A 24,553-nucleotide genomic window follows, 5' to 3' on the forward strand; every position below is an offset into this window, starting at 1 on the left:
GCCGTGGGCGGTGTCGTGCCATTGGCCAGCCCCCCAGCCCTCGACGGGGGCTTTGCCCCGTTTCAATGAAAGGCACGGGCCCCCATCGACATCATCTATTCCGTGCCGGGCATGAGGCACCCCGCCTGGCCCGGCGCCGGCCCACTCTACGACCTGATCGGCCCCCTTGAGGCGCGAGGACAAAGGCGTGCCGTGTATAAAACGCACAGGCCGGGCGGGGGCGCTCGAGCGATCCCCCGATTGCTTTTTGCGCGCCGCCATGTTCTCCGCTGCCCGCGTTTCGTCCTGGCTCTTGGTCCTCTTCAGCGCGCTTGTGCTCGTTGCGCGCGCTGCACCGCTCGAGACCAACGCCCAGCGCTTCGCCCGCGGCCTCCCGCCTTTGGCGCCTGCTAACCTGCGCAGAACGAGCACGGGGACTGACAGTGAGTGCGAGGACCCTTGGCAGCGATCAATCGCTTACTATTGTTCTCCATAAACAAGGTGCTGAGCATGGCCACCCGTCTGCTAAGCCACCTGTCTCGTAAGTCACCTCTGATCTAATCAAACGATAAACTGACCTGTCGCAGGTACTCTGGTCGTCTTCAGGCAAGGACAGCGGATGGCACTGTCGTTGGATTCATCAGGAACTGGGAGGGCGCAGCGTCCATGTACGTCTGAACCATCGCCACTGAGGCGACCACTAACCCCTGCAAAGCTCCGGCATCAACTTTGGCACAAGCGACGAAGAGCTTCACGTCTCCTTCTTAACCTCCGGCGGCAACAAGCCCTTCGACATCCTGGCCACCGTGCGTTTCACCGTCACGATTCCTCCCTCCTCCCTCACCCTCAGACGCAGAACCCCAACTTCCCTGCGCCCTACTACGTCGGCGCCTCCGGTACCGGCCCTCTCGCCAAGGGCAGCTATAAGTGAGTCCGCGCACCCTGATTCGCCTCCGACGCCTTCTGATGCTTCGATCGCAGAACCGTCGCCTTCACCAACGTCGGCCAGAGTACGTACGACGTCATCCGCGAAGGGCCATGTCTCTGATGCATCCCTCCTTAGCCCCTGCTGGTTCCAAGCCCGTCAAGGCCGGCGAGTACTCGTACGAGTCCGCGATCTGGACGTTCAATCCGCAGACGAAGGCGCTCACTGGTGCGTATGCGCAATTCCGCGCACCATTGTACGCTAACATATTTAACCAGCCCATTTCGTGAACCCCGACGGAAGCAAGCCCAAGACGCAGCTCGCGTACGACGCGCGGGCGAACGAGCTCTTCTTCGTCGGCGACCTCGCCGCGTACAACAAGCAGTTCGACTACTATCCCGCCGGCGCTGTGGTGAGTGATGCGAATCCTTGTGACAATGTATCATTTCCTGTGCCTGCGCAATCCAATATTTGCGATAACTCAACCCGTCCCTCAATCAACATTCTGCGCAAATCAACCCTTTCCTGCGCCAGATTCACCTATCCTTGCGCACATTGATCAATCCCTCCGCAAATCGGCCTATTCCTGCGCAACCTTGCGCGCAAATCAACCCCTTGCTGACGAAATATTCTCTTTAGAACCTCTACCTCGTCGACTAAGCGGACAACTCTGAACGGGGGCGCCTCCGCTAGCGTCAAGTGAGCATCAAGTGAGGCGCCCGTGTTCTGTGCGGCGCCAAGCAAGGTGTCGGTGCAACGTCAAGGTCAAGCAAGGCGTTAGCATCAAGCGCGGAGGCGCCTCTCCCCAACGACGATTCCAGACGCCGTGGCTAGCTCGGACGTTCTTGCGAATCGGACATTGTATTATCTATAAGGGCTGTAAGTGTGATCGGACTCGAACTGAGCGCTACGTACATCGGCTACGTACCTAGACTTTTGGACTGTTGTGACCCGCGAACTCGTACGACATGCGAACTGGACTAGTACACTACACTAAGTATGAGAGAAACCTTGCTAGGTAGTCCTCACCGGGCCCCTTGATGTGCTTACGACGGCGACCACTTACCTCGTGGCCGTTTGTACGAACTTTGTGTACAAACTTTGATGTTTGTTGATGTCTATGAAGGTGTTCTGCGCTAGAGTGTGGCTGCGTGAATGGTTCGGTCGTTTCGGGGCCTTGAACAAGGAAACTTTCACGGTTTGCAAGTCGGGCTGAATGAGCTCTGATGAGCAGATTGATTGAAGGCATAGTCATAAGTAAAGGAATCGAAAGGAACAACGGAACTAAGCAGTAAGAGAGTAAGCATGAACTAGAGGCATATCGTACACCACATGAGCACATGATCTTCGCGCACATTCCCCTTGATTTTCGGACACACCATAACAGCAATCATTACGAGCAAGCGACCCCTCACCAGCCTCACGGCTGACAACGTCTCCTAACCATGCAAACCAAGCAACCTCCCCGATACAGCGACCCCTATCATCATCCCATCAAGCAACCTTTCACCATCCACCACGCTGTCCGCCACCTCGTCCACCCCTTCCCCACCCGTTGTCCGCCTTGTTGAACCTCTCCCCGTCTCGGCCCCGACCACCTCGCCCACGGCCACGTCCCCTATTGCTACCACGCTTGTTCCACCCACCGCGGTCTCCTCCACCTCGATAGCCGTCGTATTCTGGGTTATACGGCGGTTGGCCGCCATAGGGTGGCTGCCCAGGATATGGTGGGGCGCCGTGAGGGGGATAGCCGCCTTGAGGAGGGGTGTAACCGCCCGGAGCATGAGGCGGGTAGCCCCCAGGCGGCGGCGGAGCAGACCACGCAGGCAGCGGGAGGGGTGTAAATTGTGGTTGCGGCGGAGGCTGCGGCTGAGCAGCTTGGAGGAGCGCCGTCCCCTGCAGCGTGTGCAGCATAGCCTGAATTTGTTCCGGAGTGAGCGACGCAACCTCGGCAGCGAGGGCTTCTGGTCGAATATTCGACAGGTTCGGCAGCGGGAGCGGCGTGGTAGCCTGCGCAGGTACTGGCGGCACGGTAGCGTACATCTGCGACGTCGGTGTCGGTGTCGGTCCGAAAGGAGGCGTAGGTGTATGGACGGGTGGTTGCTGCTGCTGAGGCGCGGGGGCTTGTATTTGTTGCGGCGGTTGGGGAGGTGCTACAAGCTTGCCACGGATGAGGACGTAGATACCAACGAGGTAGTCGCGGGTGCGGTCCCTGGGCAGCTTGAGGTCGTCCATGAGCTCCATGAATTCTGGGAGCGGCTCGTGCGCATGCAAAGGTATAATGTACAGTTCTCGTCCGGGGTGATGCTCTTTCGGGCGTTGGCCCCAGGGAAAGACCAGTCCATGGCGACTGTGAAACATGAGCATGCTGCCAAACGATCATATAACGAGTCTACTGACCTCTTCCCTACGAGGAAATCCGAGAGCGCCTTGAACGACGCCTCATGCTCTGCGCTTGCTGGTGCGAAGGTGACGCCCACCAGCTCGCGCGAGGGGTTCATGCGGCTTTGCAGAAGGTAGTCGCTGGATTTGTCCACCGGTACGCGACCGTCGATGCGTAGGACGTCCGCTGGAAAGAGCGTATGCCAGAGCGGAGAGGTTTCGTCCATGGTTCGACCACCCATTTGGCGTGCGACGACGGGAGTGTCTTGAGGGACTGCTGAGTCGAGCGGCATGTTGATCTGCGAGGTCAACATCAGTCAAACTCTTGTATGGCGATTCATGAATATTTGGCTTACCATGCCTGACCATACTTGCGGCGTGTCTTCATACGCCACCGGTGTCGGCGGCGTAGGCGGACGTCCCGAATGCGAGGTGTCCACGTTGTTGTTCAGCAGCATATCGAAGTCGGCGTCCCCGCCATCATGGAGCCCGCTATCTACGTCCATGGGCCCATTCGGTTCGTGGAGTTCGTTCGACGAGGTGTCCATATCCACATATCCTTCATTATCGCCGTCTTCTTGCGGCGCAGACCACAAGGAGTTCAGGTCGAACATGGTCTCAGGCTCAACACTCGCAGACTCGCTTTTGACAGGCTCGATGGGAGACGCTGAAACTGGAGGACCGCTTTCCATATCCTGCGCAGGCGCCTCGCCAACAGGCGTGGGCAGGGCCAACGTCTGCGCCGCCATACCCTCTTCGTCAATATTGATCAAATCGTCGATGTTGAGCTCCGGCTCCCCACTCGCCACCGGATACTCCGTCGACGTGTGCATGAACAGAGGCGGACGCGCCGAGTGCTCAACTTTCGGCGACTGTATAACTGCCGACGATGGTCCCCACGGATCCACCTGCGGCGTCCTAGGCGTGATAGGCGTCTGCGTCATCTCGCGCGCGCTGTCCTCCTCCTGGCGCTGCTCCTCGCGCGGGTTGTATGGGCCGTCGACCTCTACCTCTTCGAAGCCCTTGTGCGTCATCTTCGTACGCGGGCCCGCCGCGGTGGCGATGCGCAGGGTTGAGTGGTCGAGCGCCTCGCGCTCGGCGTTCTTGATGGTGCGCTGCGTCGCGGCGTCTGCGAGCTCGTGGACGGACATGACGGCGAGCATGGCGGGAGTGACATCGCGCGCGATGATGCGCTTGTGGACGATCTCGCGGTCCTTCTTGCTCAGGTTGACGGTGAGCATGCGGAAGCGGTCCCTGCGACATACGTTAGCTCTATGCAAACAAAGCAGCAGAACATGTACATACTTGTACTTGGCGCCTGCACGCCCATCCTCTTCCACGTACAGGTTGCTCATCTCCCGCTCGAGCTCCTCTGCATACCTTGCCGCATCTGCACGCACAGCTTCAGTTTCTTCCGGAGTCAGCAAGCCTGGCGCTTTCTCCACATCGTCGATGCGAGGGAAACGCAGGAAAATATCGCTGAATATGGATGTGAATTTGCCAAGCGTGAATTTGCGGAAGGGGTCGTCGTCGATGCTAGTGCTCGTACCCCGCGCAGGCTGGGTCTTCTTGCGCTTGGAAGGGGGCGGCTTGGAGGACGTGGGCTTGCGCTTGCGCCGATGGGAGGAAGAGGGGTCCGAGTCATTGCCAGAATCTTCGTCGTCGCTCACGATCGCCATCTTGCGCCCCTTCGACCTCGTCGACGACTGCTACCGGGTCAGAACACTGCTCTCGAGGATCGGATAGTCACGCACCTCGACGACAAACTCGTCCTCGCTCGACGCGCCATCCTGGCTCTCCTCGTCCTCGGATATGGTCTCGATGGCCTTCTTCTGCGCGAGCCGCTGGAGTCGCGCTCGCTTGCTCTCGCGCTCATCGACGGGCTCGACGGCCTCCGGGCCTTCCCATGTCACTGTTTGCCATCATGGTCAGTTTACGGTTCTCTTTGAACGCAGCGGCCACACGGCGAAGCACAAGCAAGCGAATCGAAAGACAGCATAGATTGGCCATCGAAGACACAAAATATAGCTTTGCCCAAGACGTCGTCTCACGTCGCTATCCGTGACTATGTACTTGTGTGCTACCACGAGCGCGACCTCGCGGTGTACCGTCTGAACAGATGGGACGTGCCGAACAGACAGGTTCACAACGTAGATACATGGAAACTCGTAGCTACTTTCTAAATACGATGAAGGTGAGAAACAGCGAAACTCACTTGCAGTCTGTCTGTGTGTACTTTCTGAGCATGGTGGACAAACATAAACGTCTGGGGACAAACTCGTCAGTGATCGAGTAGCTGAAAGTGTGATGGCGAAACTCACTGATATCGGCAGCATCGTCCTCGGTGAGATTGACACATTCAAAGTGGTACCTGTGCAGAGTGAGACAGCGCAAACATCTGTCGCAGGCAGCATGGACGCACCAGTCATCACACTGGGAGCAATAGACCATCGGTCTGCCGTCGTCACCGGTTCGGCAAATACAGTATTGCGTCTCAGCAGGACGAGCAGAAGAGTCTTTACGCCTCCTCGAGGCAGATCCTTTAGCTGAGCTATTTCTACGACCACTCATTGCTCCAAGTGTGTTCTGGTCGCCCAAGTTGGACAAAATAAGGGTGAGTCTTCAGTGGCGTAAAAATCGAAAATCGATCGCTTCTGCAGCAAAAGACAGGTCACTGCAAAACTCTCTCCAGTGCTGTTGACAGAAGTCTCAAAGATCACAGGTCAGTAGGAGACGGGACCAACGGGCAGCAGTCGTGGCGAGATGGACGTCAGGGAGAAGGGATGATCAGCTTAGTCAGCCACGGACTGCGGATCGAATCAGGAATCGGCAAGTCCCGACGCGCCCAGCCTCTTGATCTCGTACTATGCCTTCGTTGCTCTTCTGCTGCTCGTGTCTGTCGCTCAAATATCTCCCTTTTCTCGACGAGGGACTGGTACTTCTGCGTATCCTCTATCAGCTTCGTTCTTTCTAGGGAACAACAGCTGCTCATAGACCGCGTGGCCAGTGGCCACCAACGCCCTTCACTTCCGGAGCCATATTCACTGTCGCAGAGTCTCTGCTCATCGGAACTACCGCAAAGAGGAACTCTTTCCGTGGCTCAAGCTGCATCATTTGCCACAGAAATTGAACACACTGCCTTGCGTTTTCTTGTGCCGTCGAATTGCTCACGCCACAGTCATTGTATGTACCCACGCCACAATCTTCTTCAAGACTCGCGCCACCGCTCCTGACCTACGCCTTGATCTCAAATTCTGCCGCGGTGGACGGACGATTCCTCGTCCGCGTTTGGTTCTCTGCGTCGCCGAGGCGACATCGACTCCTTCGACGTTCTATGCCCATTGCCCAGCCTCCATAGCTTACTGCCCAAGTACACAAAACCCTTGGCCCATCTCTCGACCTCCGAAGGTCGGTGTCCTTTGCTCAGGATCAAGAATACCTTGTCTAGTGCTAGCCCATTGCCCAGTTCAAGATCACCAGTCGCTTGTGTGATATCGAAGCTCAGCCTCAGAAACTAGCCAAAATTGTCGACCTTTGAGGCTCTATCGATTCCGTGAGTAGCTCGTCATGCTAGCACGACATGTCTTTGAGTGTTCGCAGCTTCTTGACGTGAGGTCCGCTGTCTCCTTCGCTGGAGTACCTCGTGCTAATTGAAGCAGCCCATACCACTGTGTCATCCGCTCCCCGATCAGCTGGCCCACGTTCGCTCCCACAGCCCGGTCTCCGCGAGTCGAGGCTCGTGCTATCATCCCCGCGAAGCTCGCGGGTCTACAAGCCGCCTCAATAGCTCGAGGACACGGATCAAGCAGTCCTCTTATCTCGAAGATCACCAACGCCGTCGTTCCGTGTCGGTTGGACTTGCATACCAAGTCAGCGGGACTCTCTTGCCGTCTCAGTGGGACGAATACCATGTCAGTGGCGCCACTGTCTCCATGTCGGCGACATACGCGGTCAGCTGCTGGCCATGTCGCTAACAAGGTTGAACTATTGCGATATGATCGTCGAGAGCTCGCAATGGGGATCTTCGGTGGGTTATCATATCCACCGTCTTGCGGACAAAATTTTGCCCACGTACAAAGCACTGTCAGCTATCCGTCAGTTTCCGTTGCAAGCATGGTTTTGTGCTTCTTACCTTGCAGTTCCTGGAAATTGATCACCACGAGCGTAGACCTAGGTACGCCTTCCTTGTGCAGCAGCTGGATGGACTGTACAACGCGAGGGCTGTTTCTCGACAGCAGCGTCACTGATTACTCCTTCACCCAGTATTCTTGGCCCTCACCGTGCCTTCCGATCGTCATTCACCGCAAATTCTGCATGTTTAGTGACCCGGTGATTGTCTCCATTTTCGCGCTTCAAGTATCATTTCACCTGTGGTGAGTATCCGATTCCATTTGCATTGCATTGCCCTGCTTTCCAGAGCCCGAGTTCAGCGCCGTTCATTCGCAAGTCGAATCCGCGGCGACCCCGAAGTTCAACCATCCACGTGACCCTATCGCGCCCACGTGTTGCCGAAGTTGAACTTCTTCGGCGGCCCGCGCGCGCCTTTCCCCGCGTCAGGGCCGCTTCTCTTCCTCGTGTATAGCGTCTATTGCGGTGGCTCGCGCGTCTAGAGGAATAGTGCTCGTGTTCAACGCGATAGTGCTCGCATCTTTGCGATAGAGCTCGCGTCTTTGCGATAGAACAACATGGAACTTGTATCTGTTGCGATAGAACTCAGATGCAATGCGCAATGCGCATGCAAGGTGTGTACGGCTTGCTTCTGTCTCTATTCTGTTCCTTATTTCTGTTGGATTACTACTTGTCCTAGGATATAGGCCTCGAGGGCTGTTCTATCTAATTCAACGAGGCGCAAGACTTGTATGGGCAACACACAAGCTGCGTCAAACAATTGTGTAGTCAGTCTTTTGTTCTGTGCCTGCTTGCCTCCTCCTCCACACTGCATGCGTGCTTCGCGCCCTCATACAGTCCACACTTTCGACCCTCATACGCCTGTTTAGCTTCCCATGCGCCTTTTCGTGCTTCTCATGAGTCTGTTTACCCTTCGCTCTGTCAAATTTCCATATATGGCTACTAATTCCCTCCGACACACAGTGATTCTCTCGCGCGTGCATTCATTGCCTGGCCTGTGTGCATCTATACATCCTTCCTGCCCTTTACACGCTCTGATGCCCCTCGCAGACTCGCTTCGCTTCCCTCGTAAGCCCGCTTCGCCTCCCACCCCTGCTCCACCTCTTCTCTGTTGCAGTGTCTCTTCGTGTGGGGGCTGAGTATCTCTTCGAATGGGTGAAGGGTATCTCGGCGAGGCGTCCACTAGGCGTACTCGATTCTATTGCTGGCTGTGCTACTTCTCGAACAACTTGAACACCTTGCGGCGTCTACTGAGCGTCCCCTCTCACGATGGCGACACAGTCCCGTTCATCTACTGCGTGCCTTGGAGCGCTTGCTGGGAGTCTTCGTATGTCTATTGGGCTTACGGCGCGACTCAAGCGCGTCTTATGGGTGTACACTCACGCGCTTTTGGGTCCCTTCTCACCTTGGCGAGGCGTTTGATCCTCTGCGCAATCCCTCCTTGTGCGTCTACTGTTCTCTACACTCACGTAGGCGACGGCTCCCCGGTCGCTTTCAGCGCTCACCTCTGTCTACGTCCCGCGGGCACGTCGGCCACGCACTCTCCGATTTCTCCGCGGCTAAACGACGTCCCAATTTTTCTATACGATCCTCAATGTCAAACACCGCACTTCGAGGCCACCGCTCTGCGTCTTCCCAGTCTGTCTTCAATACAGTCGGCCTCATTAGAATACCTTTTCCCGCCTCGCCCTTCGCTATGGAAGACGTCCATCTCACCGCCTTCGCTGTAGAAACGGCCTCAACCAAGAAAAGCGCTCCGCTGCATTGTCGATCCATCGCTCGTGTACACGGAAATGACGACTGACTGCTGGCATGCCATTCAAAGACACCGCTGTACAATCGGCTTGAAGAACCCCGCTGTATACTGGATTCACCCGCCATACAGTGCTCGATGACGCTGTCGTACTCAATGCTAGGTGACACTGCACTCAAGGACACCGCTATACCCCGCGCACCCTGCCGTATCGCCGTCAATATCTACGAGGATTTTTTTAGCGGTTCCAACAGTGTCAGGACGAGTATGCAATGTCAGCGTCGAGATATCGACGGCTCGCCATGACTTCTGCACGGCTCAGCGTCGAAGTACCGATGCCATCCAAACTCATGCACGGCTCCCCGCTGAACGTTGTGCCATTCATCTCGATGCGGCAACAATCACGGGCAGGTTTTCATCTCCGGAGGAAGGGTTTCCATATCTCGAGAGGAAGGACTTTCATCTCCAGAGGGGAGGGCATTCATATACAGAGGGGAGGGCATTCACCTCCAGAGGAAGGGTCTGCATCTCCAGAGGATGTTCGCTCATCTCCAACTGAACGGCTCGTTGATCTGATCTCCAACTGAACGGCTCGTTGATCTCCAACTGAGCGGTTTGTTGATCTTCATAAGTCTACGATGCTTTGCGCTATTCGGGCTAGCAATCAAACAAGTGCAAGTGCTCGACTGCTTCCAGTCAAGGGCCTGTTCGATACGCGCTGCGTGAGAAGGGCGAAAATATGAATTTCACGTCCTCAACTAGATGGAGCCCTCGCCCGACTCAATGGAATCACCTTCCTAGCGTCTCGCGTCAGATCGCCGTCTATGGTACAGCAAAATGACTAGCTCTCGGTGTTTTCCAGCCTTAGACGTTGGCGCGGTTCAGCCACAGTGCTTGAGGCGGTGTCCTTCAACGCTTGCTCGACAGAGACTGCCGAAATGAGGCTGCCCAGAGGAGGGTCGGAGCACGACGAACGACCTGCGGGGAAGTATGCGCCACTCGGCCCACGAGAACGTACGCGCGACTCGGCCCATGGGGAAGACCCGCCTCTCGCCACCGGAGAAGAGCCCGTCAGCTGCCGCCCGGAGAACCATCGATAGAGCCTCGGGGCCTCGTAGGAGGATCGCACGAGCGATACGGCCGGATTATCGTGATATGGCAGGCAGGACGTCGAGGTGGAATCAGGCGTCTGGGTCGATGGACCAGGACGGAACAGGCATATGGGTCGATGAATCAGGCATCTCAGAGAGGGATCAGGCATCCCACAGAGAAATCAGGCATCCCACAGAAGAATCAGGCATCCCACAGAGAAATCAGGCATCCCACAGAGGAATCAGGCGTCTGTTGGGGAATCCCTGCCTTCTTGGTATGGGTTCATAGCAGGTATGATTGGGAATCATACGTGCGCCTACCTTCTTCGTCGAACGCGTGCGTGCTAGTGCGTCAGCGGACGTGGGTGATAGATGGGAGACAAGGTGCAGCTGACCCGACGCGGGGTCGAGGCGGTGCGCTATCACTGTTAGGAGGCGGACGGTGACGGGGAGAAGGCAGGGTGGAGAGGAGAAGGCGGCGCGGCGAGTGCGGAGAAGGCAGGAGCGAGTGCGGAGAAGGCAGACGGAGAGTGCGGGTGAGGGGAGACAGCTCCAGTCGCGGTCAGTCGGAGAGGAGCAGAACAAAGGTCAGTCTGTTGATGGATTTCATGTTTCGTCCGTGCTGTGTTGTTCTCCGTCTTGAAAGATATTATGTGTTGACAGAGGTATGTCATGAGTGCGTCAGTGTTCGCAGGTATAGCAGGTGTACCGTGTGGCTGAGCGGAAGGATGCCGGGGCGCGTCCGGGTCGTCTCGGGCGCGTGGATCGTGCGCCCGCATGGAGGCGTCGAATCCTCGGTTAGCTGGCAACGCGTGTCGCGGCGGGCGGCGGGCGGACTGTGGTTCGAACATGGGTGATTTGGAATGAGGATCGGTAAAGATCTGTGCGCGTCATGGCGCGTTCTCCGTCGGTGGCGAGCCGCGCGCGCCACTGCGTTCTGCATCGGCAAATGCGCCTTTCTGTGCGAGTTGCGCGCGTCCTGAGTGAGACAGCATTCTGGAGAGAATTGTGAGCGGGCGATGAGGTCAATGTTCGAGTCTGAGTTCGCACGGCGGCCGGGTGCTGGTGCCGGACAGTCTGATCGAAGCCGCTGAACGTCCGAACCGCGAGGCGCGTCCCATCACTTGCCTACCGCCGCCACCTCCTCGTCGCCGTCTACGCCGCCGACGACACCTAATCCAACGACGACGCGCCCACGACGTCGCCGTTGCTTACGCGGTACCCAGACGCCCGTTACGCCCGGCATCAGGACCTCCTGTCCTGCCCTCGCCCTCTGAATCTGAATCAGCGTATCGTTCATACCTTTTCCGGCTTGTTTTCGACCGCGATTGCGGCGGGTGCTCATCCGGGGTGCTCCCACTGCGTCCGGCATCGACAGCTTCTGTACTAGTCTCAGTCAGGCGCGCTAGTCGAACTAGGGATTCACTCGCACAACAGACGCGGTAGCCAGGTCCGTCGTCATACTACAGCACCCGCTGTCCCGCTCGGCGAGGGGAACAGCGGTCCAGAGCGTCAAATACTGACCCTGTGTTTCTACAGGCCGTCGTGGCTGCTGTAGAACGTTTCCCTGCGTGCGCCGTTCATAATCGGACCGCCTCGCCCAGGCCCCCTTACCCATACTTGCCCGTTATCTGCTCTCCGCGCATTCCGCTCGTTAACAAGTCACCATGGCAGCCGCCGTGCTCCCAACAACACTCTCGGTCGTCAATCCTTTCCGCGCATCCTCCCGCAACGGAGAGTCATCCACCTCAACCGCAGGCTCGGCGCGCACCGACGCCTCCAAGCCGTCCTCCCCCGAGCCGCACCACAAGGGCTTCCAGCGCATACGCTCGTCGCTCGAACAGAGCATCCGTACAGCAACGCGCTCGCGTAAGGTTACACACACCGCACACCTCGAAGCCGATGAATTCGCGACCATCACGCCGAAGTCGCACAAGGGTAAGGAGAAGGCGACCGACGAGCCAAAGGAGAGGTCCCACATGCTCAGGCGGCTGGGGTCCAAAGTAACTGTTCGCCGATCAGGCAGGGACTCTACGTCGCCTGCGCGTCCGCCGCTGCCGAAGGAGGAGAAGCCTCCCAAGGAGAAACCACCGAAGGAGCCTCGGGAGTCGAGGAAGCTGACGAAAGGCCGTCATGCGAGCAACAGCGTCAGCTTCACCCCGTCGCTGCGCCAGGCCTCTATCTCCTCACCTGCATTACACCTGTCATCGCAGGCCCTTCCCTCGCCGAACTCCAAGTCGGCTATTCCTGCGTCATCTTCTTCTGGGAGCGATGCCTTGGTGTCGCCCACCAGAGAGCGCAAGCGCCCTGCGCACTTACCTCTCCAGCGCGACGTGTCTTTCGCGCCGCCAGCCACGCCAACCAAGCGTGAGACGCGCAGGTCGTCGGGCTCCTACCTCCAGCCGACTGAGTCCTCCAGCCGGCACCGCACCACTCGATCACAGCCCGTCAATCTCCCTAACTCCCCATCCACACCCTCCCTCCTTTACCCACGTAACGCGACTCCGAATAACGAGACGCATCTGCGCCAGGAGACGCCTTCTCCGCCGCCCACGCCCACTCCCGCATCGGGGTCCCGTGGTCACATACGTAGCAACTCGCGCGCGGCGCAGAGCTCGGGGAACCTGCCGCTGCGCGATCGCTCAGAGTCGCCGATTACACCGCGCAATGGGAGCCCCATCCGCGCACGATCGCCGTCGACGTCGCAAGCAAGGACGCGCGTGGTGCCGCGAGGCTTGACGTCTAGCTCGGCGTCGCAGCTACCGTTGTCGCCTCCTAGCCCGTTGCCTCAGCCGCGGCGTGGGTCGATCGACTCGCAGCGGCGGCCGTCGATAGACGCGTCGAGACGTGTTTCTGGAGAAGCACCTCGTCGGGCGTCCCTCGACACTCAGCGACGTCCGTCAATAGGCGGCAGCCCCATCCCCATGCGCGGCGACTCACCAATGGGCATGCGACCGACGATGTCGCCAAACCGCCGGTCCGTATCGCAAACACGCCATATGAACGCTTCTACGTCTTCGCTGGTCAACCCACCCAATCCTGAGCAGAGAGAAGCGATCCGCACCGCAACCGTGATGCTCTGCAAGGAGGTTGGCAAGCCTCCTGTGCATGGTCGGAGTGACCAGGCTATCCGCGACTGGGAGGAGGTCGAGCTTCGCACGCGGGCTCTGATAAGACTCGAGCGGGTGTGGTCGAAAAGCCCTAGCACCACGAACGTGAACGGCGCGTCGGCGCTGAGCCCCAGTGGCCTGAGCGCTGGCGGAGAGGAGAGGGAGCGGAGGCTATTCTGCGAGTGCCTGCGAGATGGCTACGTTCTATGCCAGTGTGTATCGCGCTTCCATTCATTGCGACCGGTGACTGACCCTTCTCCAGCCTCATTAACCGCTTGCGCCAGGCTTCGGTCGTCAAGCCTGACCCGCGCGAGGATGGCTTCGTCCGAACCTCCAACGTGACCAAGTTCCTCGCTGCGTGCTCGTCCTGGGGCCTCCCGCCCGAGGACCTTTTCCTGCGCGATGACCTGATCGAGGCGACCGGCGAGTCGCTCGCGCGTGTCGCGCACACGATCGTCGCGCTCATAAAGTTCGCGGAGAACCCCGCGACGGCCCGGTCGAAGCTGCTCACGGGGAAGCGCCCCTCTCTGAATGTGTCCACCAGCACGGCCACGAACAGCCCGTACGCGAACGGCACCGTGCGCGGCGCGGCGGCCTCGAGCCCGAATCTGACGACGCCGAGCTCGCCGGTGAAGAAGCGCTACAGCCCGCCCGCGGGCCTGCCGACGCTGCGCTCGATCAGCCCCAGCAGCTCGGGGCACTCCCATAACGCGATGGACGAGGCCCCTGACGAGCGCGCACGGGAGCTGAAGCGGGAGCATAACGTTGACAACGTCGATCGACTGGTGGCTCCTGCACCGCCCCCTCGATCTCCTCTGCGCTCGCGGTCTCAGAAGCGTGACGACGCGGGCGTGTACAACTGGGCGGTGAACGCGATGTCGCCTGCTCGGTCCTCGGTCGCGGACAGCGCGCGCGCGACGATTGGCGATGGGGCGTCGGTGAGGGACTCGGTGGCGCCGGATGTGAGTGTCAGACAGTCGATGGCGTCGACGGCGCAGTCGGAGACGACGGTGACGACTGCAGCGTCGAGCTTGCTGGAGGCGGGGCGGACGAATAGCGGAGGGGGCCGTTTTGGGACGATCAGGACCATCACGACGGAGGCGACGAGCGAGTCGCCGTCGCTGACGCGCGCGGAGGGCGGGAATGTCGCGGAGGATATGCGCAAGCGGGATACAAATGGGCGCGAGCGCGTGCTGAGCGGCTCGCCTGTTGTGGATCTCTCGCGGGTGGAGGAGGTGGACGAGTTCGGGTCGGCAAGGAACTTGCAGAAAGGCCAGGCGCGCGAGGACCCTGACAAGCCACCTCTGCGGCTGGGCAAGGGCAAGTGGCCGGACGACTTCATCGACGCCATTGGTCAGCAACGTACTGGGATCAGGTCGCCGCCACCGGACTCGGACCCACCGCCGTCGCCTCTGTCCAGCTCACCTGGCGGTCCGCGCAAACTCGCCATTGTAGGTGCGTCGCGGAGGAATGACAGCGTCGACTCCCTCCAGCCCTTCCCTCGCCGCCCCTCCCATCGCTCTCGTCATTCGATCGACACAGCCGGGCCCACTGCGCTACTGCCGAAGGAGGCCGTGCTTCGGCGGGACATTAGTCCCGACCCAATGTCGAGCAAGCTTATGCTCCGGCGGAATAGCTCGAAGCAGGGTCAACGTCCTGTTGGCCTCGTACCGCGGCTAGACGAACCGCGCAGTCCTGGCGCTGACGGGCCCGTACCCTTCCCTCGCACACCGTCCGGCGAGCACAAGGTTCTCCCGCTGGGCGAGAGCGATGCTGGTCCCTCGTCGGTGCCCGATCGCCCTCGCCCTCTTCGCGGGCGATTCCAAAGCGACATCGAGAGCACCGCGGTGCGCCAGCGCCCGCGACCGAGTTCGTACGACGAGCTGGGAGCCAAGCCCTCGCGGTCGCGGTTCGAGAGCATGGTCAACCTCGGCGTGTCGAAGGACGCGAGCGCGAGCGATCTGATGACGCGGGAGTCTGTGTACTCGGCCGGGAGCGCGGTCAGGAAGACGTTGGTCATCAAGGACGACGGGAAGCTGCCGACCCATTTCGTGCGTGTGGCAGGCATCTGGCTGTGTTAATGTGGGCTAATGTTACTTTGATAGCAATTGGGCAACTGCATTGGGCGCGGACAGTTCGGGTCGGTGTATCGCGCGCTGAACTTGAATACGGGGCAGATGGTCGCGGTGAAGCGGATTCGGCTGGAGGGTCTGAAGGAGGATGAGATCTCGACGCTGATGAGGGAGGTGGACCTGGTGAAGAGCTTGTCGCATCCTAGTATCGTGAAGTACGAGGGGATGGCGAGGGACGATGATTCGCTGAGCATCGTTCTTGAGTGCGTCTATATGATCCGCACTCTGGTTCTGTACTGACCTTCTATCAGGTATGCCGAGAATGGCTCCCTCGTCCACACGCTGAAGGCCTTTGGCAAGCTGAACGAGCGCCTTGTCGCCAACTACGTCGTCAAGATCCTCGAAGGCCTGCACTACCTCCACCAGAACGACGTCGTCCACTGCGATCTGAAGGCTGCCAACATCCTGACGACCAAGACTGGCAATGTCAAGCTGTCGGACTTCGGTGTTTCTCTCAACCTGCGAGCAATGGAGCGCGAGATCAAGGATGTCGCCGGTACTCCGAACTGGATGGCGCCTGAGGTCATCGAGCTGAAGGGCGCGTCTACCAAGTCGGACATCTGGTCCTTGGCGTGCACGGTCATCGAGCTTCTCACGGGCAAACCACCTTACTCGGACGTCGGGAATAGCATGTCTGGTGCGTCTGGACTATCGTAGCTTCTGACATGGATCCTAACATGCATTATAGTGATGTTCCGTATCGTCGAAGACAAGATGCCGCCGCTGCCGGAGAGCTGCTCTAACCTCCTAGAAGACTTCCTGAAACAGTGCTTCAATAAGGAGCCTACCTTGCGTCCTAGTGCAGACATCCTTTTCGAGCACCCTTGGCTGAAACAGAACTGGGGCGCTCATAAGGTGCTTATACTCCCTTCACCATCCTGTTTGCGTCACTCATGTCGCGTCTGCAGGAATTGCGTCCGCAGGACAGTATTCCCTTCCTTCGCCGCGTCAGCACAGACCTTCAGAAGTCGGAGGCAGTGCGGCTGCTCTCCCAAGTCGAGATGCCGGACAGGTCATCGGACAAGTCCATCAAGACGGAGGAGCCCGTTAGCGGCTCGCCGCCTCGCCGTCGGATGTCCAGCCAGTCCGTGCGGCCGACCGAAAGCAAGTCTCCTCGCGAACACTCCTTCGTTAAAACCACATTCAGTAAACGTAAGTCTTCATCAGATTCCTCTTCTGCAATTGCTCATAAATGTATAGCCATGGTCTGCCGCGTGTGCTTGCTCAATGTCAAGAAGAGCGCCGTGCTCTGCTCCGAATGCAGCCTCATCGCACACGCGAAATGCGCCAAGGACGCGCCGCCTACCTGTGACCTGCGCGCGCAGCTTCTAATGTATGCTCAGTATGCGGAGAAGGGCAACCCGAGCAGCGTGTACCAGAACCCCGTCGACATCATCGGCGAGCACCCGGGCAGTCCGATGTCGGACGTCGCGTTCGTCGCGCGGTCGCCACGCAGCAGCTTGGACACGCCGAACGCGCACACGCCCGCCTCGCCGCCACCCGATAAAGATCTTCTGCACCCTCCGACGGCGTTCAAGTTCGTGCATGCGTTCAAGCACAAGGATAAGGGCAAGTCGGCCCTGTCGCAGCCCGAGTCCGGCCAGTCCTCATCGTCGAATGTGCGCACGAAGAGTCATTCGAATCTGCACAAGGACAAGGACAAGGACGCGCATGAGCGCGAGCGGCCTTTGTCCTTGAAGAGCACGAGCACGCAGGCGACGTACAGCATGCGAAGCACGGGCGACACGGTGTCCAGCAATGGGCGGTCCATCCATCCCGTACCCGAGAACGCGGTCGGCACCTTCGGGAGTCACCAATCCACGCCTTCGGGCGTCGAGTCGGACGGCGCCGACGCGATCCCCGGCTCCCTTCCCTCAGGCGAGCGACCCCGACATAAACGACGCGGGGAATCGAAATCGTCTGGCCAGTGCAATATCCAATAATAGCCGCTGGCTTTCCCCTCCCCACTTATCTATTCGTAGTTTACTATTCCTCCCCCTTTCCTTTGTTTAGTTATCGGCTCGGCTGTCTGTCTCCCTGTCTGTCTAGTCTGCCTTTACTTCACCACCTCTTGGACGTCCCCGCAATGTACAATACCTGTTATCCCCCACAGCATACACCATATTCCCCCAGCTATACATACATTGACATACTTTGTTGGCAGTTGCACTGTGCTGCTGCGTACACACAACACAACTCGACACGATTCACATCATCTTTCCCCACCTTGACTCCTTCCCCTCACCTATTTTGTTGCATACCTCACCTTACATGGCTGGATTCATAGCCGGACGCTGGGATGGTGTACCTATGCACATGTGCAATCGCTGCTAAGTACGATGACATGACAATACAGTATGTTTGCGTATGTCACTACTGTGGGGCAGGCGATGGGCGCGTATGTAGGTGCGAGGTATGTAGGGGAGGGCGCGGTGCAAGTCCAGGATGAAATGTCCGTGCCTAGTCGCTGTGGGTAGGTATGCGTGCGAGCGCGGATGGACAGTTGCGATGTATGAGAAGAACGAGCGGATAGACCTATGTAGCTGTCGTGTTATTTTGAAAGAACGCGACAGCTCAGGTGATTTTTGTGACCGTGTCGGCCCTGAATAACCCAAGTAAGTGCGTGCGAGGCGATGGGGACGATAGGCACTTACGGGAGGCTCATCTGGCCACCGTGATCTCTTGTGATGACGAGGACCTGCGTGCCCTGCGTGCGAATTGATCACGATCGGATGCGGTCAGTAGGAAGTACGCACGTACATCGGCAAGGCGCTCGATGGCAGTCACGGTTCCGTAGACCGTGCGGGACGCGCCGTCCCAGTACCAGACTCTGTCACCGACCTGCGAGGTAGGCGACGTTGGTGAACATCGTTCGCACGCACACAAGCCCGGCTTCCCCACGCACCCGAAAGGGATTCATAGCCAAAATACGCAGACAAAAAAGGGGGCGGAGCGAAGAGGAACGATGCTCAGCGGTGATCGGGAGGCGCGCGTCTTTTTATACGATGTGCAGCATGGTGGAAGAAGGCGTGAACCAGGGTAAGGAGTTCGATCTCGTCGGCTGGTAATCGGCGAGGGGGGGCCACGGCGCCTTCCGAGCGAAAGGAGGGTGGCAGAAAGGCACTATCAGAGCGTCAAGCCGCCGCGCGCCTTACGCAAGTCGAGGCGGTTGCAGAGCGTGCAGGGATAAGAGAAGGTGGGTGTCGGGGGGAGGAAGGGGCAGGGATGACGCAGGCGTTTGGCGCGATCATGAGAAGCACGAGAAGGGGTGGGTGCACAATGAGGGTGGGAGAATGGCGCGGGCGAGGACGTCAATCGAGTCCGGTGGAATCAGGCAAACATCGGCGGCAATAGGCAAAGAGTTAATCAACAACACTAACGAGGGGTTTGCGGTGGGGGAGGGCCTCTGATGAGGTCTTGTTACTGAATGATACTAGCCGAGCGAAGCGAGCGTCGTGGGTGTTCGTGCGCGATGAGCGAGCGAGAGTGAATCCTTGGCCCTCGGGTCATTCATCAGAGCTGCCGTCAGTTTGTTGAACGCCTGAGGTGCGGAGGACATGCGTTCGCCTGGCAGAGAACCTTCTACCGCGAGGGTGAAGTGTGAACTTCGAAGTTGCCAAATTCCAATCGGGGCGTGCCGATGTTCAAATCCGCACGTGGTCACCCTCCCGATATTGTGGCGTGCCCTAAACAGCGCTCAACTTGGACCTCCATCAGCTCTGCGCCCTGTCGGACGCGCCCTGCTCGGGTAATTGTCCCTCGACCCCCATTTTCTGCGCACCATGTCTGTCGTGCTCGTCACCGGCTCGTATGACCATGATATCCGGTTCTGGGAAGCATGGAGCGGCATATGCTCGCGGACAATTTCCAGGGCGGGCGAGACTGGTGTGAGTCCATTTTGACGTGGGTGAGTTTCCCCAGGGCTCACGGGTGCATCTTGCCTGCATTAGCAAGTAAACCGGCTGGCTATTTCTCCGGAGTAGGTAATCCATCGCGCGAGGGCTGGACGTGAGGCACTGACGCACCTGATCGTCTGCAGCAAGCGCTTCCTTGCAGCAGCTATCCACAAGAAGGTCAACATCTACGAGATAAACAATACGTCAAATGAACCCGTACGTCTCGGGCTAGGGCGCGACATTGGAGACGCACCCTGACCTTGCTACTTTAGCGTGTCACTTTCGAAGGGCACACAGGGAACGTCACGTCGGTGTGCTTCCATAGCGAGGGCAAGTGGCTGGTGACCGGGAGCGAAGATGGGACTATCAAGATCTGGGATCTGAGGTAATGAAAAACATACGCGACGAACCCTGGCTGTTCCGATTCTCATAGCGTCCGTTTGCAGAACTTCCCAAGTCCACCGAGGTTACGTGAACGGCGCGCCTGGTATGCTGGTGTCATATCGGCCTTACTGCTAATGGTGCTGAAGGGCCCTAGTCAACGATGTCTGCGTTCACCCCAATCAGGGCGAACTCATCTCGTGTGATCAGGCGGGAAGCATCAAGCAGTGGGATCTATCCGAGAATGTCTGCTCACACGAATTAGTACGTCTGCTGCGCCTCGCGGCTGAGTGAGGCCTAGGGCTCACAGGGATTTTATGATGCCAGACACCTGCTGGCGATATTCCAATCCGCTCAGTAACGCTTGCAGCAGACGGGTCGCTTCTGGTCGCGGGGAATAACAAGGTCGGTTTCAAGGCTTTCCTCTTCGACATTCATATACTCACCTCCCCATCTATCAGGGCCGCTGCTACGTCTGGCGAGTTAACGATGACCCGCGGATGCCGCGCTTCCAGGCCGTGACCAAGTTTGTGGCACATAATAAGTACCTCACGCGTTGTTTGCTCAGTCCGGATGCGAAGTGCGTATTTTCCTCTTTTGCTCTCAAGGGTCACGAGTAGCATATTTATAAGCATGGTATTTCCGTTTCTACCTTTCTACCTTCCTTGAAGTCGTGTTTTGCCCTCTCGAACATCCTGCAATTCTGTCACAGAACTCTCAGAATTCACGCAAGAAACTCACTCACCTGTTTATCCCACCCAGATACCTCGCGACCTGCTCCGCGGACACGACGGTGAAGATCTGGTCGATATCCCCGAGCTACGAGTTCCGGCAGGAGAAGGTGCTCGTGGGGCACCAGAGATGGGTGTGGGACTGCGCGTTCAGCGCGGATTCGGCGTATTTGGTGACGGGTGAGTGTGGTTTCTTCTGGGAGAAGTTGCAGGGATGGATTGGGAGGGTGTGGGTGAAGGGGAGGGAGAGGGGGTAGGGGAAGGGAGGGAGCGCAAGGTCAAGGGAGGGAGGGAGCGCCAGGTCAAGGGAGGGAGGGGAGCATAAGGCGAAGAGACGGAGGGAGCGTAAGGCGGGTGTGCGGGTCGGCGGCTTCGATAGGATGCGGCTGAAGCCTCGAGGGTGCACGCAGAAAGCGTGCAGCCTGATTTACGGGATACTCACTCGATTCTTACGGGACACTCACTCATTACTCACGGGATAATCACTCGATTCTTACGGACTGCTGACCTCCTCCCTTCAGCCTCTTCCGATCACACGGCGCGCCTGTGGGAGATGGCGTCGGGAAAAACTGTGCGGCAATATAATGGGCACCACAAAGGTGAGTTGACGTCGCTTCTTTACGCTTCTTCGCGGAGGTAGTGTCGCTCCGTTAGGGAGTGCGCGTCTCGCTCTCAGGGAGTGCACATCGCTCTTCCGGGGAGCGGACGTCGCTCCCGCAGGGCGTGGCTATCGCACCCTCGGAGAGTTGGCATCTTCCTGCAGGAAGTCGATGTTCGCTTCTAGGCCGATGCCGCTCTTAGGAGGTAAAAGCTGACGGCATAATTCACAGCGGCGGTGTGTTGTGCCCTGCACGATGGAGCCAGCTAAGGATTCGGGCCTTTTCGTGGGGGGCATATCAGGTCTTCTAATGGACCAGCTGAGCACTTGGAACTCTCGCGAGGTAGTTGTGCTTCGTGTGTATTACTTACTGGAAAGTACGAGGTTGAAGGGCTCGCAGGCTCGCTTCCAAAAACGTTCAGGAAGCCTTCAGGACGAGGGTAGTTTAGATGAATGCAGAATTGGGCCGTTTTTCTGGATCAAATGCGTGCTTCCTCTCTTCTTTGATGATTTTGCAATGCCGAGTAGCGATCTCCCTTTGTCTGGAAGGAGCGGACCGCATAACGGTCACGGGAACGGTTGAAGTTTCGAATTCACACGCCACACGTTACCAAGTAAGAATTACAGGTTACCGCGTGGGGATGTCGGCGGCCTGTGGTTGTCTGCGACCATGACCACCGACAGCGACTACGTGTACTTCGACCGCTCGACATCCACCTTCTCCTCCGATGCGGTCGCGCGCGCGACGGCCGCGAAGCTCAAGCTCGAGTCCTACTACAAGGTCGCGGTCGACGCCGCGATCGAGCGCAATGCACGCCGCATCGAGCTCGAGACGCGCCTGTCGCAGGCGGTGAGCCAGGAGGCGCGCGAGCGCGAGATCCGCAAGCACGCGAAGACGGAGAGCCAGCACCTGCGCCTGCGCCGCACGAAAATCGGCCTGAACGACTTCCGGACGGTGAAGGTGATTGGGAAGGGCGCGTTCGGCGAGGTGCGCCTGGTGCAGAAGGTGGACACGGGGAAGGTGTACGCGATGAAGACGCTGCAGAAGGCGGAGATGCTGAAGCGCGACCAGGTGCGTGGGGCGGGCGGTGGGGGGTGGGGAAGAGGGCTGACAGGTGCCGCCGTAGCTTGCACATGTCCGTGCGGAGCGCGATGTCCTCGCGGAGAGCACGTCGCCGTGGGTGGTTCAGCTGTTCTACTCCTTCCAAGACTCGGCCTTCCTCTACCTCGTCATGGAGTTCCTCCCCGGAGGGGACCTCATGTCCATGCTCATGAAGTACGACGTCTTCTCGGAGGACGTCACGCGCTTCTACATGGCCGAGTGCATCCTCGCCATCGAGGCCGTCCACAACCTCGGCTACATCCACCGCGACATCAAGCCCGATAACGTCCTCATCGACAAGTACGGCCATCTGAAGCTGTCCGACTTTGGCTTGAGTACCGGCCTGCACAAGGCGACTGATGGAGAGATCTACAAGCGCTATCTCGAGCAGGAGAAGCAGCGTGACCCCGCGCGCAACTCTGTGCAGGTGCGTTATCGTGGCCATCGTGTGCTGGGCTTGGTCTGACGTGGAGTTGTCAGGTCAACGCGATCAATCTCACTATGAGCCGCGAGCAGATCGCGACTTGGAAGGCCAACCGTCGCAAGCTTGCATACTCGACCGTCGGCACGCCAGACTATGTGAGTGCTGCAAGCCTCCTTGTCGTCACCTCACTCAACTGGGGATAGATTGCACCAGAAGTCTTCCTTCTCAAGGGCTACGGCAAAGAGTGCGACTGGTGGTCTCTTGGCGCTATCTTCTTCGAATGTCTCGTCGGGTAAGTGGCATCGCATTTCCTTCATACACGCTTCTGACATTTGCTTCAGTTATGCCCCGTTCTGCTCGGAGAACCCAGGAGACACGTACAAGAAGATCATCGACTGGCCAAAGTACCTCCACTTCCCTGACGAAGTATGTTCACCATGCCTTTCACTCCAACCCAACGCTGATTGTCCATCCAGGTTTACGTCTCGCGCGAGGCAGAAGACCTCATAAGAGGGATGATGACCTGGGCCGAGCACCGGTTGACAGTGACACAGATCAAGACGCACCCATTTTTCTACGTGAGTTAGGGTGTGGCTTGCCATGTCGTGGCGGCCCTGCGTGCTGTGCGCGCTGCATGACCTCGAGGAGCGGCGTGTCATGGGATCGTTGGTGGCTGACTCGTGCTTGCTTAGGGCGCGGACTGGTCGTCGTTGCGACACATCGAGCCGCCGTTTGTGCCGCGGTTGCAGAGCATGACGGACACGAGCTACTTCCCGACGGACGATTTGGGTGAGTTTCGAAGTCGATGTAAGCGCAGGAAGGATTGGGATTGACCGTAATTCTAGGCAACGTACCCGACGCGCTCCCGAAGGATGCTGGTGTCGGCGCGGAGAAGGATTTGGCCTTCTTGGGGTAAGATTCATATCCTTGTTCGTGGCGCGCGTATGCTGACATACGACCTACCCATAGCTTCACCTTCAAGCGCTTTACGGGCGGCAGCGGTCATTAAGGCCGACGCGTCCGCTGACCGCTTCACTACTTAATCGCCGTCCCCTGTCCTCACCCTCGCGTCTGTCGCTTGGTCACCCTTGCGCTGGACACATAATAAGGGGGCCAGTTTGGCCGTCGCCAGGCAGCACAACATCAAAGGGAGAAGCTGGAGGAAACATAGAGGAGGGAGGAGACGAGGCGCGTGTCTACACACGCGCTCACGAGTCGTCAGCGAGCGGCCTTCCTCATGTACATAACCCAATGCTCGTCTCACTTGCTTTCGAATGCATTGCTTTTTCATCGGAGGATTCTACTGGGCGCGAGCTTCGCTGAGACGACTTCGCTGAACGGGGCCTCAATTTCACCGTACTCGGAAGTCCTTTCTTTGTATGTGAGCGCATTTCCATGACCGGTGTCGCTACTGCCGTGGCCAAAGAGGTTCGTCTCGTATTAATTGGCGTGCTGCGCGTACTGACTTGACGTGAACAGATGTCTTCCCTCACTCAATGAACAACGTCATTAGATGCCTTGGACGCTGATGTGCTTGACCATCACAAGGATGGATTGTCGGGGGAACAACTCTCGGTCCCGAAGTTCTTGACCACGCGAGGCGGCCGAGCCCAACAATCACAGCATTTCTCTAGCCAAATTTACTATCACAGCAGTGCGCCTTATGGTGGACGTCCTTTTGTTCGTCGGACAGAGCACTCAGGCCTAGTATAGGTCATTCCAAACGCTTGGTATGCGTCGACGGACGATGGTAACGCCTCCGATCATCGTCAACTTCGGATCGACGCTGTCACTTCAGCCACACCGCCACTACCGACACAATTTACCTCTGGGGAACACGGAAAGGCGGAATCCCGTCGAGGATGATTGTTCCCCAGACGGACGCAGAGCTCTACTTCACTGACTTTGATGCGCTACCCCA

At 58.3% G+C, this 24,553-nt stretch overlaps 8 protein-coding genes across 8 annotated transcripts; 5 read left to right on the forward strand and 3 right to left on the reverse strand.

The window, feature by feature from the left end:
* The first annotated feature begins 79 nt into the window (after positions 1–79).
* SCHCODRAFT_02619440 (uncharacterized protein) lies at positions 80–2,051 on the forward strand. Its single transcript, XM_003032807.2, has 9 exons — positions 80–422; positions 481–520; positions 567–647; positions 695–785; positions 836–906; positions 961–989; positions 1,043–1,132; positions 1,183–1,316; positions 1,544–2,051. Exons 1-9 carry the CDS (start codon positions 260–262, stop codon positions 1,562–1,564), a joined length of 720 nt encoding a protein of 239 aa, XP_003032853.1. The 5' UTR covers positions 80–259; the 3' UTR covers positions 1,565–2,051.
* Positions 2,052–2,110: 59 nt separating this feature from the next.
* SCHCODRAFT_02619447 (uncharacterized protein) lies at positions 2,111–5,773 on the reverse strand. Its single transcript, XM_050344936.1, has 7 exons — positions 5,608–5,773; positions 5,502–5,552; positions 5,041–5,198; positions 4,592–4,992; positions 3,643–4,540; positions 3,305–3,585; positions 2,111–3,254 (listed from the first exon to the last, which is right to left on the reverse strand). Coding segments are annotated over exons 2-7 (2,583 nt in total). The 5' UTR covers positions 5,503–5,552; positions 5,608–5,773; the 3' UTR covers positions 2,111–2,410.
* A 4,231-nt stretch (positions 5,774–10,004) lies between these two features.
* On the forward strand, positions 10,005–10,704 carry SCHCODRAFT_02665787 (uncharacterized protein; the record flags this gene model as incomplete). The annotated part of the gene is made up of 3 exons (XM_050346558.1): positions 10,005–10,071; positions 10,111–10,510; positions 10,548–10,704. The coding sequence occupies 3 exons, from the start codon at positions 10,005–10,007 to the stop codon at positions 10,702–10,704; spliced, it is 624 nt and encodes a 207-aa protein (XP_050201221.1).
* On the reverse strand, positions 10,687–11,109 carry SCHCODRAFT_02494279 (uncharacterized protein; the record flags this gene model as incomplete). The annotated part of the gene is made up of 1 exon (XM_003033373.2): positions 10,687–11,109. The coding sequence occupies one exon, from the start codon at positions 11,107–11,109 to the stop codon at positions 10,687–10,689; it is 423 nt and encodes a 140-aa protein (XP_003033419.1).
* A 713-nt stretch (positions 11,110–11,822) lies between these two features.
* Positions 11,823–17,637, forward strand: SCHCODRAFT_01284934 (uncharacterized protein). The gene is made up of 7 exons (XM_050341378.1): positions 11,823–13,580; positions 13,631–15,419; positions 15,474–15,703; positions 15,752–16,137; positions 16,189–16,355; positions 16,409–16,652; positions 16,701–17,637. The coding sequence occupies exons 1-7, from the start codon at positions 11,926–11,928 to the stop codon at positions 17,441–17,443; spliced, it is 5,214 nt and encodes a 1,737-aa protein (XP_050201222.1). The 5' UTR covers positions 11,823–11,925; the 3' UTR covers positions 17,444–17,637.
* A 437-nt stretch (positions 17,638–18,074) lies between these two features.
* SCHCODRAFT_02699348 (uncharacterized protein) lies at positions 18,075–18,420 on the reverse strand (the record flags this gene model as incomplete). The annotated part of the gene is made up of 4 exons (XM_050346928.1): positions 18,075–18,102; positions 18,155–18,207; positions 18,261–18,341; positions 18,406–18,420. The coding sequence occupies 4 exons, from the start codon at positions 18,418–18,420 to the stop codon at positions 18,075–18,077; spliced, it is 177 nt and encodes a 58-aa protein (XP_050201223.1).
* Positions 18,421–19,196: 776 nt separating this feature from the next.
* Positions 19,197–21,639, forward strand: SCHCODRAFT_02619457 (WD40 repeat-like protein). The gene is made up of 11 exons (XM_003032809.2): positions 19,197–19,387; positions 19,451–19,479; positions 19,540–19,612; positions 19,669–19,781; positions 19,843–19,883; positions 19,935–20,041; positions 20,105–20,182; positions 20,239–20,357; positions 20,540–20,688; positions 21,030–21,107; positions 21,339–21,639. The coding sequence occupies exons 1-11, from the start codon at positions 19,283–19,285 to the stop codon at positions 21,374–21,376; spliced, it is 930 nt and encodes a 309-aa protein (XP_003032855.1). The 5' UTR covers positions 19,197–19,282; the 3' UTR covers positions 21,377–21,639.
* Positions 21,640–21,766: 127 nt separating this feature from the next.
* Positions 21,767–23,930, forward strand: SCHCODRAFT_02619461 (kinase-like protein). The gene is made up of 9 exons (XM_003032810.2): positions 21,767–22,178; positions 22,234–22,635; positions 22,689–22,787; positions 22,836–22,924; positions 22,974–23,058; positions 23,109–23,210; positions 23,325–23,421; positions 23,478–23,544; positions 23,602–23,930. Exons 1-9 carry the CDS (start codon positions 21,777–21,779, stop codon positions 23,639–23,641), a joined length of 1,383 nt encoding a protein of 460 aa, XP_003032856.1. The 5' UTR covers positions 21,767–21,776; the 3' UTR covers positions 23,642–23,930.
* Positions 23,931–24,553: the final 623 nt, after the last annotated feature.

This window comes from Schizophyllum commune, assembly GCF_000143185.2.
Source record: "Schizophyllum commune H4-8 unplaced genomic scaffold SCHCOscaffold_4, whole genome shotgun sequence".
NCBI classification, from domain to species: Eukaryota; Fungi; Basidiomycota; class Agaricomycetes; order Agaricales; family Schizophyllaceae; genus Schizophyllum; species Schizophyllum commune.